Source organism: Eptatretus burgeri, chromosome 10, assembly GCF_056783735.1.
Source record: "Eptatretus burgeri isolate ZD-2024b chromosome 10, Ebu_testis_v1, whole genome shotgun sequence".
Taxonomy (NCBI): Eukaryota; Metazoa; Chordata; class Myxini; order Myxiniformes; family Myxinidae; genus Eptatretus; species Eptatretus burgeri.
The window spans coordinates 96,489,193-96,504,192 of NC_140970.1; the positions used below are offsets into that span (position 1 = coordinate 96,489,193).

Genomic DNA, 15,000 nt, shown 5'->3' on the forward strand with positions numbered 1-15,000 from the left:
CAAGGCTTTCAGGATCATTGGTATCTCACGTGATGTAGCCGAGTCTTTGGGTCTCTCACTCTCTCACCACAGGCAGGTTGTTGGTCTTTCTGTCTTCTACCATCTCCTCTCCAGCCTTGCCGCCACCTCCCACCCCCCGCTCTGTCCCCCCTATATTTCCGCAAGGCTTTCAAGGTCTGCCAGAAACCCCCTTCTTGTGAAACTACCAAAATCAAGAATCACTGCTCACTTTTACTCTTTCATTCCTCTTTTACCCCCATCTCTGGAACAAACTCCCACACTCTCTTCAATCACACTCTGAACTCAGGTCTTCAACACAGCTGTTCACCACCATCTCACGTCTTCCCCCATCCAAAATCTTGATCTTTTCTACCCCTGTGAATCCACCCCAAACACCCTCCTTCAAATTCCCTGTTTTCCTTCCTAAAAGTCCCTGTAGTACCATCTTATTTACCCCGTGTACCCTCTGGGGCATGAACCGGTGGTCAAAACAACAAACAAAAAAAATAATTAAATATTTCATGTGTTGATTGCATATACAAAGTTCAATTTTAAAAATATGCCTGTAATTGCATTTTTTTTTGGTATTTGACCTTTTGACACCACCCCAGGGGGTAGCGCCAAAAATGATACTACTCCAGCACCTTTGTGCTATGTGATGATTAGAACTACTATGTTTGGTGAATTTCTGTCCAATCATTGAGGAGATAGCATGACGGATGGACAGACGGACTTAGAGGGAGCTGGTTCCAATTTTACCCCGTTTTTTTTTGGGGGGGGGGGTTTAAAAAAAAAGTTGGGATAATAATCTACGCCATAATCCGAGTTACCTTTGCATTTCCAAGCAATACTCATTTTGAAAGCTTCTGTTTGAGGCAGTTACAGACCAGGAAGGGTCAGAAACAACAGACAAGGGAGGTTTGTGGTCAAGCTTAATCTTGACACATAGGTAGACATTTTGTCATGTTAAACGAAAGGCCTATGGGGATACTGGACTGCTACGACCATTAATTTACATCAATTTGTGCAAACAGATAGGAAAGCCAGCAAAATTCTCCTCTCATAAAGTTGACACTTAAAAAAAAGATCATAAAGATCATGAACCTTCCTCAGTGGAAGTTATATTACAAATGGCCAAGTAAGGAGCTGCCATGGAGTTATCACCAATGTATTTGTATTGTTGCGGTTGAGGAAATTCGCAAACCACCATTCAGGTCCCGTAGGTGAGATATCTCTGTAAGTACATGTGTAGTTAGCCCCAAACCTGTTGTTTAGAGGGAATAAATGTGATTCATTCGGGCTGCGACCCTTTAAGATAGCCGTTTTTCTGTTCTATCTTTATTTTGAACCAACCATGTCTCAACCGCCATCACACAACAACCACCAACCGCAACGCCGCTTCACAACACCAACAACACCAACAGCCACGACCTTTACCTTCACAACACGCTCCCGCAAACATCGCATCACCCCATTCCAAACCTCGCCATGGCCATGGACCACCACTTTAAACCCTCCACCACCTTCGCCTCTCCTTCTGCGTCCATTCCCGCACCGCTTGTGGGCACCGAGCGTCAGGCTGTCCTGGCCTCGTGCGGGACGCGCGCCGAGCCGCGGGTGCAAATAGCGGCCTTTCCGAGGAGAAGTCGGATCAGGAATGATACACGCCCACTTCTGATCTGTCCAATCAGCAAGCGCGGGGCGGTTTGGCCCCGCCTCCAGGCGCGTCGGAGTAGAATCGATATATGCAAATTCGAGGATCAGGGGAGATTCACGGCCCTTTTTCTCCGTCCAATGGGTGAGCGTGGCTACACCCCCGAGCTCGTTCTGATCCAGAAATTTGCATATGGGTTCTCCTACACCACTATAAAGCGCCGAGCGCGGGGCGAATTCAGTGAGTTTTTCGGTCAAGGCGAGTTGGAGAAGAGTTGAGAGTTTTGAGTTGGAGAGAAGGTTGGAGGCAGTGAGTTGGAGTCAGGAAGGTCGAGGCAGTCAAGTCGGGTCTGGAGAGTGGCAGTCTGTCGGGGTTCGGAGTCTGTTGGGGAGCTGCAGAGAGGGGAAGCCTGGAGCCTGGAGCACGGTCGAGGTGATTTGCTGCAGTCGGCTGAGGAGAATTGGGGAGGGGGACCGGATAGCTCGGGTCCGAGGAAAGGAAGACGGCGGTCGGCGACGAGGTCGCAGTGGAGTCGCTCGTCGCGGGACCCAAGCAAGCCAGCTATCCTCTTTCCACAGAGCATCAACAATGCCCCCCTTTTTCCCCCCCGCGCTGAGATAGTGTGAAAAGGGGGCCCCGTTCCCACCCCACTCCAAGCAGTGCCAACGAAACCCGCGAAGGAGCGCGGAGTCGGGGCACCGCCGCCACATTTGTGGCTCATCACAAGACACGGGTAGGATCCACCCGGTCTCGCGGCCCACAGACCTCGTCAGCCCCCTTGTCTTTGAGGGTGGCCCTTTTCTTTTGCTTTTGAGTAAATGTGTTGTCGGCGCCGTCTGTAAAGTAAAACTGTGTAAGTGTTGCCGTGTGCTCGCGTAATCGGTAGTAGATCTACATTGTTGTGTTTCTTTTGTAACATCTGCTTTTGGTGCATAATTGTAATTGTATATGTGTGCTTTCCATCTGCCGCGGAATAAATCTGCCTTATGTTGAACTGTTTTCCCGTTTCGCTTCGTCTTTTCTTTAATTGAATCTCCATCTTGCTTCATGTAAAGGGTTGGTAGTGGGCTTAATACGCCTGATAATTCATCGGAACCGTCGAGGTCGACGATAACACTGCTCAGTTATCCCGATAGTACGGAACGGGTCGCTTAAGTGGCCCGTGTCCGGAGTCGACCTGCGGCGAGGTGCGATCACCCGGTCTACCCTCCGTGTGGGTACTTAGGTAGGTCGAATTTGGCGAACAACCCTATCCCACGCGGGGGGCCGATTGGCACGATCGTGGTGAGGCCGAAAGGCCCACCTGTGACTAGTTCCCGGCGTTAGTCCGAGAGGGTCACGACAGAATTGTCCGTCCGGTGGGCGACGTTCCGCGATTCGAGTTACGTGGCCGCTCGCACGCCGGCGGGCGTGAATTTGCAACAGTATGTTATGCTACACTTTTATTGGCTAACATCGTACCAAGCTTATAGGAAAACATACCACTCAAGCTTGCTTACTTGATTCGAAAGGAGTTGTGTGTCATAACCTTGTGCCTCATCCTGATACTCTCTGCAAAGTTGATCACATGTGATGGGCAATGATAAGTGTCCAAAGGAATGAGTCTCTCCAGCTTGGATTCCCCTCTGCACAACATCACCAAAATGGTTTTAGTTTTGAGCAAACCATGCATGGTAATTATGCATCATTGGTTTACTCTAAATTATACTCACGGGCAGAACTTTTGTCCAACCAAAATCTCTTCGTCAACAGGTAGTTGCACGGGTCGGCGTATGCGCGGATGGTAAGGGGTAGTCGGCGCCAGAAACTTTGTCAATTCGGACTCGGTAAATGTAGACAAAAAGCGTAGCATGTAAAATGGAGTCTCACTGTCCGTGCTAATCAGCTCGAGTGCGAGGGTCAATGGGAAGTATCCATTATGGTGGGTCAGACAGCGCACCTTAATCAAGTAAGCAGCACCTGAGAGAGACAGCAAATAAGAAGAAAAAAAAACGGACAATGAAAAGGGGGGGGGGGGTGTCAAAGGTATAAAATGTAAAGCAGATACCATAAACTACTTTGCAGTTTTATTAAAAGATAAACAGTCAGACATGCATTATACCTCATGGGTCCATATATTTATTATGTACATATATGTTATGTACATATATTATGTACATATATAAAGTAAATTTTGACTTCCCTACCTACCCCAACACATTGTTCGCTCTATACATGCCCCTCATTCCCTCTCCTTACTCTTACCTACTCCACCCACAATTTCTCAGAAAAAAAAAAGTGCAGGATTTAAAATATTAATTTTTACACTTTAACCTTCAGACCCCCAATCTCCATCTCAAGTTTTTTAGTTTAACCTTTTAACTTTCACCTTTTAGTGCATTAATAACTCAAGTTATTTTTTTTGGAGAGACAGTTGAGGCTCATGGAAGAGGTATTACGAGTACACTGAATGGATTAGGACAATTTGGAAGGAGGGATTGTGGTGGGGTTAACGAGGATAGAAAAGACGTTTCATATTGGGGATGATATGACATGGTGGTGAACAGCCGTCTTGAAGACCTGGAGGGAAGAATGAGATTGAAGATGATGTGGAAGTTTGTTCCACAGGTGGGAAGAAAGAATAACAAATGAGTGGAGGTGAGCAGTGATCCTGTATTTAGGTAGTTTCACCAGAAAGGGGATGAAGGTGTACAGTGTGTGCCCTGCAGAAACCTGGGGGGACAAAGCACGGAAAGAGTAGAGGGTGCAAGACCAGAAAGGGGGAGATAAAAGACAGCGATCACCTACCTGTCTGTGTTGGCAAAGTGAAAGACCAATAGATTCGACTTCGTCGCGGGAGATTCCATCCCATCCTTCCATTGGGACCATACTCTGTGCAGAGCGTTGGTGCTGCCGAAGCAGTCTCCTTGGCTATTGGGCACAATCCTGGGCAGGTCGCCACTCCAACACAGTATAACAGCACGGTGGCACTCATTTTTCCGACCTCGGAAGGATGACAGGTCGAGTTAACTTCAGCTGGCATTAATTCAAAAGCTGAGCGGGATTTAGAACTCAGGATCCTAGGATCACAAGCCCACCACCCAAACCAGTAAGCCAACGCCAGGCATGCAGGAGATTCCAATGATCTTAAAGGCCTTGGTTTCCACTACGTCAAGCTGATCAAGGTGTGAGGCAGGGGAGCCAGCCCAGAGGGGAAAGCAGTACTCCATCAAGCTGTAGAAAAAAACATTGTTGGGGGATACGAGTTCAGGTGTACGAAGAAAGGACTTTGTACAACGGAGGATGCTCAGTCGGTGACTTGCTTTGGAGGCCAACTTTGAAATGTGGTTTGTCCAAGAAAGATCATGGCTGATACTGAGTCCCAGGAGTTTGAATGAACGACCCCCCTTAAGAGGATTGTTCAGAAAGTAGATAAGGGGTGGGGGGGGGTGGGATTTGCAATGGTCCTTTTGGAGAAAGATAGTGAGAGAGGGAGCAAGATTTGTCAGGATTGAAAGACATATTCTAAGTGTTTGAGCAACTCGTGATTTTGTCTAAAGAGAGAGAAAGCGCTGAAGCCTGCCTGCCTGAAAGATGAGAGATGTCACGGTAGAGGGTGGAATCATCAGCAAATAGATAAGGAGGATTTTCCAGAGAGTTAGAGATCATTAATGAAGATCAGGAATAGGACTTGGCCCAGAACACTGCCTTGCGGGTTAATAAAAGGTGCTAAAAATAAGAAACAACATGAGCACGAAACATTCCAAAGATGAAATCTCATCCAGTGTTTTGTTAAATTTTTATTTATTACCATTCAATCTCAACAAAACCTGCTAAGTTGTTCCGTACAAGCCTGAGTCATTGTATGAAGGGCTTCAAGAGGCATTTTGCTGTGTTTCCAAAACAAAGGAGGTTTGTTCTCGATTGTAAAAGTAAATAAATAAAACGGTCATGGCAACGAGTTGTGACGTCATCAATACCTTAATTTGATGATGACTTCTCGGAAATTATTTCACAAGGTGCACTTTCATTGTGAAGTTGTCTTGTGGGTAAATTGAATTTAGTTCTACACGGGTAATCGACTCGAAGGAGGAAATGATGATGACATTAACCGTAAGAATTCAATCTTTCAGGCTTTTGTCATCGTCATGCTTTTCGAAGAGTGATCAAAACTCCATTACAGCTCAAACATACATACTCTACCTTACACAAGAGGGTAAAGGGATTGCAGGTACAATGTGAAAGGTAATATAGACCACGTGATTAAAATGCACCATCTGGATGTAATAAAGAGATGCTAAGAGAATTGCTTTACACAATTTAAATTTTTTTTACACAATTATAAAATTATCATAATCAGAACAATTGGGAAGAACAGCATCAGCAGAAATTTACATCTTCTCACCAGGCTGGATGTCGAAAGGTGCTTCTGGTGAAGCATTACTTTCAATCGTAAATACGTGCAGCAGGTTGGCTGCTTCCACACGCCTAAGTTGCACAGGACTCAGACCCTGGTTCCGCACAGAGAGGTTGGCCGTGCACTCCTGTCCCAGAGAGGTGGTCATCTGAATACGACCATTATTTTCTTCAGGTGTTGAGAGGACGGTGATGTTGAGCTTGTCATCAACAAGCCACTCTCTGCCAATCACCACGAGCACAGAGCAGTGAACTCAAGATCAGTGTCAATGGAAACAAAAATTAAATCCCACAACCACCACAACCGCCACACACACACACACACACACACACACACACACACACACACACACACACACACACACACACACAAACACACACACACACACACACACACACACACACACACACACACACACACACACACACACACACACACACACACACACACACACACACCCCAAAGAAAAATAATTCAATCATGAAGTCAAAGCACCCCAAACGCCACACCTATGGTCGTGTAGAAGTCGGTAGATCTCCTTCCAGCGTTCATCAAAGTCCATGTCTGTTCGAAAATTCACACGAGTTGGTTCATTTCTTCTGCTTGTTGGAGGTTCGTACGTTTCATCAGCAGAGTTATCAAAATGGATGCCCATACGATTCATTATCTGTTTGAGGGTTAAGAAAAATGAGTGTGTTATTGAAATGGTATGTTTCTAAAAATCACAACTTTAATTCAGCTCAAAGTAAAATGGTATGAAGACACTTCTATGTACCATCACATTGCAAACAACAAAACGTCTATCCCACCCACCCTCCTCCACACCCCTCACACAGAATGCAGTGAATGTACATGATCAGTAATTACATGACAACAGGCTATCCTTGTTACCTTCACGTCTCCTGTTGGATAGACGTAGATCCTCCGATCATTTCTCAAAGCGTAGAGTACAACAGAGAAGTTTGGAAGTGGACAATCACAGCTGAAGAGAGAGAAAGGAAGAAAAAAAAGGGGGTGCTGTTATACACAGTACATGGTCAGTAGGAGGCATGATTACCGTCTGTAAAAATCACTTTGCCTTTCAATTTCACAAATCTATGGAAGTGAAACTAACTGCAATTTTCAAAAGTTACCAGTTGATTATATATACTGTATACTGTATGTATATATATATATATATATATATATATATATATATATATATATATATATATATATATATATATATATATATATATATATATATATATATATATATATATACATCCATTGGGACCATACTCTGTGCAGAGCGTTGGTGCTGCCCAAGCAGACTCCTTGGCTATTGGGCACAATCCTGGATGGGTCACCGCTCTGACACAGGATACCAGCAAGCTGGCATTCATTTTGCTGACCTCGGAAGGATGACAGGCCGAGTTAACCCCACCTGGTATTAATTCAACAGCTGTATGGGATTTTAACTTAGGACACTGGGATCCCAAGCCCACCACCCAAACCATTTAAGCCAACACCAGGCACACACACACACACACACACACACACACACACACACACACACACACACACACACACACACACACACACACACACACACACACACACACACACACACACACACACACACACACACAATGCCTGGTGTTGGCTTAATTTATGTATTTATGTCCGTCAGACATAAATACCGCCCAGACACGTCTGCAGCCAAGGCATCCAGAGATGAACACCGCCCAGACGTGCCCGGAGACGCACACCACCTGGATGCTTGCGGAGACGCACACCGCCTCAACAAGTGCAGAGATGCACACTGCCCGGACACGTGCGGAGACGCACACCACCTGGACGCGTGCGGAGATGCACACCGCCCAAACGCATGTGGAGAGGCACAGAACCCAGACATGTGCGGAGACGCACACTTCCCAGACGAGTGTGGAGACGCATGTGGAGATGCCCACCACACTGCCTGGATGCGCACAGAGACACACACCACCCGGACATGCCCAGAGACAGAAAGAGAGAGGGGAGGGGAAAGTGAGAGAAGAGATGCGGGTGAAGGGGAGTTAGCAGAAAGAACATGTTGTTGTTAATGGATGGACACACACACACACACACACACACACACACACACACACACACACACACACACACACACACACACACACACACACACACACACACACACACACACACACACACACACACACACACACACACACCAATATCGGCAATGTTTCGGGAATTGGCAGGTTGGAGTCAGTGTAATCACCAACTTCAGGACTTACTGTATGCAACCCAGAAACCTTGAGTAGCTTTCACCGAAAAACAACGTTGGATTTATATCGATGTTTCAGCGATATGTTCATAAGCATCTCTATTATAATACCAAGCCTGCATACTAAAAACTCGGCTCGCCGTCACACGATCACTCTGAAATTGCTGTGGCACTGAGCGGACATGCCGACAATTTTTGGGAAGTCTTGGCGTTCCATAGTACCACTTGCATTTTGCACAATGCGTATTTTTGTCATTCCCCGTGTACGGTCTGTCATCTGCTACCAGCTATGTTGTACTGCTATCCCGTGCATGTGCACGGGTATCGCTAGTTATTCTTTACTATCGGCAGTGGGTGCTTGGCAAGTGGCTTAAGGACTCATACAAACACTCCAATAAAATGGTCGATAAGGAACGGTTGGCCAGGCTGTCGCTGCATACCACAAAGGATCCCTTAAACCTTCAAGCCAGCCTTCACCGCGTACGCAGCAGTGAATGAAATAAAATGAATTCATTCACATAATGACTTCATCCACAAAAGAGTTACAGCTTAACGCAGAACAACCCTGGAGACATCACAAATTTAATCACCCATGAAATAAACCTTGCAGAAAATCTGCCATTTTGCTTGCTCGGATGTGCACTTATATTGCCTGCTAATTTGAAAACTCATAGTACTTAAAAAAGTGATGTACACAGCGATCCGAAGCTATGATGAACAGGCATTCGATTATAAATATGAATGAGAAAAGTGAAAACAACAACTTTATTGTGAAGAAATCGCTGCGGCCTGTTCCAAGTCAAGACATGGTTGAAGCTGCCATGTTTTCTGGACTGCTCAGACCCCAGTGGGGTTACCCAGAAAACACCTTAAGACCCAGAGAGCGAAGTGGCCGGGGATTGCCTGATGAAGGATGTAATTAAATAAGGCCGTTACTTATCTTCAAAAGGGGTGTTTCAATTAACCCAAACACCCAATTTTCACTTTTGCACTTCCTTGAAGTTTTCTTATTATGCATGCAGTTTCAGACTGCTCGGTTTTATAGTTTTGGAGTTATGGAGGAGAAACACACACTGACAACACTGACACACACATTGCCTTTTATTTGTGTACACACACATATATATACACTGTCTACATATATATATATATTGTTGCAGACCCAGGCTCAGAGGCAAGAAGACCACGATGGGGGAAAGCTGTTCGGCTTCAGGAACCTCGGGTTCCAACCAGACTCCCCAGAATCGCAGGCCGTCGCACACGAATAACTCCATGACGCGGCGAGTTGCTAATCGACCGTGCACGCCAATATATCGACCACATGACTTAGGTAACCGGTATTCATTAGACGGAGGACTCAAATGGTCACGTGATCTAATTACTGGGGAAAACGCCCTCGGTACGCCTTGTTCAAACCGGATCAGATGCAGATGAGCGTAACTGCCAAAGGACGTACCGGTCAGAAAACAGATCGTTGAAGGATAACGTCCCAGCTAAGCTAGGATACAGACCATGCTGGAGCAATGAAGGAAATGACGAAAATGAGCAGGGAACATTTCCATACAAAGCATTTATTTACAACCAAGTGAGGAAAGATATGTGGCACAGTAAATAGGTTTATTATTATATACAGCAGGGATGGCAAGGAATTTGTTGGGTGCAACAACAGAGCAAGCAATTTACAAAAGCAGACACAGAGCAGACTTATCCCATTAGAACTTCTACAATCTTAACTTATACTATGACGGGCGCCATCACACTCACACAAACCCGAGGAAGATAAGATAGTCCTCATCTCCTCTCTTTCCTTCTGGCTAACGGCCTCGTAATACCTGGCGCGGTTGGCCGACCAACGCAACCCAGTACGCTTTTGAGGAGGTAGGAGGGAGAAATACTGGTGTCTAAGGTGTGGGAGTGGGAGGTGTGGTGTGGTGCAATATGGGGGATGCAGTGTTGTGCCAGAGGAAACTGTGATTGTGAATCAGTAGGATGCTCTTTTGTGCGTCCAAAGGGGATGAGAAAGAGGGGTGAAAAGAGAGAGAGAGAGGAGAGAAGATGCGTGAGGCAAAAGATTCCTAGCCTAGTCGTGCATAGGTCTGAGTGCAGCATGTACCTCCGTGAAACACTCTGCTTGAGTGTTCCCACCTCAAGAGTAGGCACGTTATATTCTGCTTAGTCACTTTGCCGGGGCTCATGGACACATGTGCTCTGCACTGGTCCCAGAAGAACGTCTATCGCACACCAACCATGAGTGTAGATCCAGCGACGGGCAGACAACGAAGAACAGTTAAGAAGAGGACGGAGCAGAGAGGCAAAGGAGAGGGCGAGGTAAACAGACGAAAAAGAGATTGAGGAAGGCAGGCAAAAAAGAGGGAGAACGGCTCCACAGTCTGCCTTTTATAAGCCCCAGGCGAAGGGTGGGGTGACGACCCGAAGCGACATGCCGTGACCCAAATCGCGCTTCGCTATTGGGCCACGGTGGTCCAAGCCACACCCTGCCAGGCTCCTGGGGCCGTCTCATTCGCACATCCGACATGACACGGCCTGGAGCTTCGTACTGAACTCCTGGACCGCTCTTCCTGTGATCCAGTCCCTCCCGCCCATCTTACCATGTTCTGGCAACTGGACGAGGGTCATATCAATACCGTGTGCCCATTTGGGGCGAGAAGCGGTTGGTGCTGTTAACGTTCTTGGCTTGTCCCTGCATCACGCGGTCCGAATAACCTGAGCCGTGCAGCACGCCGCTGTTTAGTGACAAATTATATTGATACAGAGGTACAAGGAGGCGCGGGATAATTTTTCCCGTGTGCGGGAGATGTTGGTGGTCGAGGTGGTGAGTTTTTGGTGAGCAAGGGGTGAGCAAGGTAAGATGCTGTTGTAAAATGGCATGCAGATTTGAATGAAAGGGCATGCCATGCGTGCGCTGGGCAGCGTCTTCGTTCTTGTTATGATTCGCTCACGGGAGGCTGCGTGGGTGCTTCTTATTCATATTGTATGTTTGCTTGCTTGCTTGCTTTGATTTGATTTGATTTGTACCATGGATAAAAGGAAAGGGTTGAAATGGTAATCAGGATTGAATGGAAGATATAGATATAATTAAACCTAGCTATAAGACCCACGCAACGCACTTTGTCGCGTTAACCCACTTGACATGAGGGGAAGATCTGACTGCACGAAGACTAATGAAATAACTGCCTGGGGATCACTGTATGTTGGGTGCTATTGTCTTCGAGGCATGCGGTTTTGCAGAACTGCAACACTTCCCCCCCCCCTCCATCTTGCTAGACTCTACATAAGTCGTTGAACATTTGTGTGACATATCGGTGTGGTTTCCCCAAGTATGCTTTACCTACAGATACCTGAGTGCGACATTTCAAATACATTTCCCAAAAATAATAAACCTTGTGTGTTGCATATCTAAGCCAGCAGACTCATACAGACATCCTTATGCTACATTTCCAGAATTGAACAAAACAAACAGGTAGGTTATGACTATATAATTCTCTAATATTTATATTTCCCATGGCCCAGGACCTGTGACTCAAGGGAAAAAAACACAGCAAATGAAAATTTCGCAGATGAGTGGAGCAGCAGGTGATCACGCAGCCTGGCATCTTCAGGGCCCAAAAATGTTTTTTGTTTGTTTTTGGGGTTTTTTTCCTGGCTGCTGGAGGCAACTCGCCCTAACATGGCAGGCCACATGCCATCTCACAGTCCATTTGAACTGGCCTTTATCAATATAGATGTCCGGGCCATGCAAATACAGTGCCCGGTAATGTGGCTGCCTGCATGGCAGTCCCTGCAAACACTTCCACAACAAATGGTCCTTAGGCACGTGGCAAGGTTCAGCGATGATATGGCAAGGTTCAGCAATGATATTAGTATCCTTAACTTAAGGTTCATCTGTGAAAAAATATAAAAGAAGCTAATTTCAACTGATTTGGGGAGGTATGGGTACGGACAACTACCAAAAAAAAAGTAAGGAGGGATAGGGGTTGGGGAAACTTTTTTATTCGAGGTCAAAGGTCATTGACCTCTGCCTTAATCATATAAAATTGTATTTCAGCAGCAAAATATGGTATAGAGATGATCTTGGTGTCAAAATGCAAAGGATTACAAAAGATGACATAGAATAATTACTGATCCATGGAACCAATTCCTGACCTCCAAAAATGAGGTCAAAGGTCAAAAATAGACGTCTTATCACTAAAATATCATATCAAATATCATATTGGTAACAGTAACAGAATTATACCAAGATACAAACAAAATATGAAATGGATTCTTCACCACCAAAATACGAGGTTAATGGTCAAAATAAGCAGGGGGGGGGAGGGGGGGTAAAGTTCATTAGTGTCAAATAGTTAGTGTATGTAAAGTATATGTGAATTTATAATCAACAATTTGCAGAATACTACTCACAATTTAGAACTTACAGTATCGATCGGCAAAAACAAATTAATAATACTCAGTCTGTTTCCTCTTCATCGCTACCAATTTCTTCTTCTGCATCTATGCTACCTATTCCATTGTCGCAATGCCCACAGCACACTCCACATGCAGATACACACGACATGCGAGCTTTCATGCAGCTGCATCTCATTGTTTGACATTGCCTCTCCCCTTCCTTGCAGTTGCAACAAATTACTTTCAGAAAGTTGTCTGGCGCGATACCAACAGATAGCATTTTTGGTCTGAGTTTTCTGTTCGAATCTAACTCCCATCCTCTTCCTTTGGGATCAAGAATAGAGGTGTCAAGATGCTTCCATACCACAACTTGAAGATGGACACGAAGGGAATGTTGAGCTGTTGCATCTTCCGTTGGTGGTAGGCGGTCAGGATTGATTTTGCCCTTGGCTGCTTGCTTCTCGAACTTCATGTAGCGCATGCTCTTGCTCCTCAACATCTGGCTCCTTTTGCATGAAAAGGGTCCGGCATCTACGATGGAGTCATAGGAGTGTTGCGACTCCATTTTTGTTCCAATCCTCCAATAATGAAGAGTTGTTGATAAGTCGACACTGCGCTATTGGATTCTCATATCCCTTTCTGTACAACCTCTGTAGCTTTCCTGCTTCTGAAAAGTCCTCACGACATATTTCACATACATCCATCCTGGTAATTTTGTTATTTTACAGTATTGTTCCAAAGGCCTCAGGGAACTTTTGGGACATCTCACTGCACTGGGGTAGTCAAGGTACATGTAGGCGAGCTAGGTTTTCTCAGTAATCACTCCTGAAACAAAGACAAAACAAAGACTTCATTCATGCAATTTATATTGTTTTAGTCTAGGGTCAATGACATTTGATCCCAAGAAAGGTAATTTCCCCCTCCCCCTCTGCTCTTGGAATAAATAATAACCCCCATATCCACCACGTAAGTTGAAATTAACCTCTTCGGTTTTTTTTTTTTTTGCTCATTTTTATATGATATGGTAATTTTCCTGTTATAAATATGACATTTTAGTGATAAAACAGCTTTTTTGACCTTTGACCTCATTTTCAGAGGTCAGGATTTGGTCCCAAGGGTCAATAATTATCTTATGTCATCTTCTTTTGTAATTCTGTGCATTTTGACACCAAGATCATCTAGATACTAATATATCATGTTTTGTTGCTGAAGTCTAATTTTTAGTGATTCAGGCAGGGGTCAATGACCTTTGACCTCTAATAAAAAAAGTTTCCCCAACCCCTATCCCCCCTTACTTTTTTTTGGAAGTTGTCCATACCCATTCCCACCAAAATCAGTTGAAACTAGCTTCTTTTAAATTTTTTCACAGATTGGCTAATATATGGCTAATTTAGGGTTACTATATGGCAAGGCATGGCAAGTGGAGTCAAAGCAAAGGCATGGCAAATGTAAGGTGCAGTAGGTCGGCATACGAAGCTGTACGGCCTCGTTGTGGTCTTGTGTAGTTGTGGAGGGAGTGTGGTGGTGTTGGCCAGTCCGAAGACTGGTTCGGTCCTACTCGACGGTCTCCCCCCCCCAACCCAATCCTATTGCCTATGCCTGTCCTTGTCCATACCCACCACCGTTAGGTTGTAACAAAGTAATTAGTATTAGATTTAGATTTTTTTGTTTTTAAATATATGTGTCCTTCACCCTCTTATCGTCTTTGTTCAGCTAACCTGTACTAACTGTCTGTTACCAATCCCGATTTAAAGAGGATCGAGAAAGAGACAAGTAAACCTGTCCAAAGGTTCAATGCAGCCACAGGATAACTCCTGCAGGCCTCAGCATTTTCACGATGAGTTCATCGGCCTATGAACAGTGAAGGCATGGATGGTGCGAAGGGGTACACATGTTCTGATCTATTCTATCCTTTATTAATTTTTTAACTATCCCGGGGCCTTTTCAACACGCCTGTCTTTAAACTATCGGTTCTAGCAACCACGATTCCCGTCGCCTGTGTTGGTGTTCATGATTAATTTGGGCTGGGCTGCAAATTTTCCTCCGTGCTCTTGCACAATTTTGTGGCTGGGCAGCATGGCTCCAATCGCAGGTCTGCCCACCTGCTGAACTCATTCTTCAGCACCGCTAGGTTGCTGAGGCTGTCTCAGAGCCGACCTACTCCTCATTAACGTGGGGAATGCCCTCACTGGGACTTCCCCCCTCAATGCCCGCATGGCATTTTGGCGCTCCTGGTCCCTTTTCCCTGGGTACCCGTGCCAATTACTTACTCTA

At 45.5% G+C, this 15,000-nt stretch overlaps 1 protein-coding gene across 4 annotated transcripts in view; it reads right to left on the minus strand.

Moving 5' to 3' along the window:
- LOC147019200 (RNA helicase MOV-10-like) overlaps positions 1-15,000 on the minus strand; it is a 132,130-nt gene that overhangs the window by 74,042 nt on the left and 43,088 nt on the right. For all 4 annotated transcript variants that reach the window (XM_085899526.1, XM_085899525.1, XM_085899528.1 and 1 more), the window contains 5 exons: positions 6,942-7,032; positions 6,560-6,717; positions 6,039-6,271; positions 3,367-3,613; positions 3,154-3,279 (listed from right to left, as the gene is read on the minus strand). In XM_085899526.1, the coding sequence (XP_085755652.1) occupies positions 3,154-3,279; positions 3,367-3,613; positions 6,039-6,271; positions 6,560-6,717; positions 6,942-7,032 (855 nt within the window). The remainder of the gene's footprint in view (positions 1-3,153; positions 3,280-3,366; positions 3,614-6,038; positions 6,272-6,559; positions 6,718-6,941; positions 7,033-15,000) is intronic.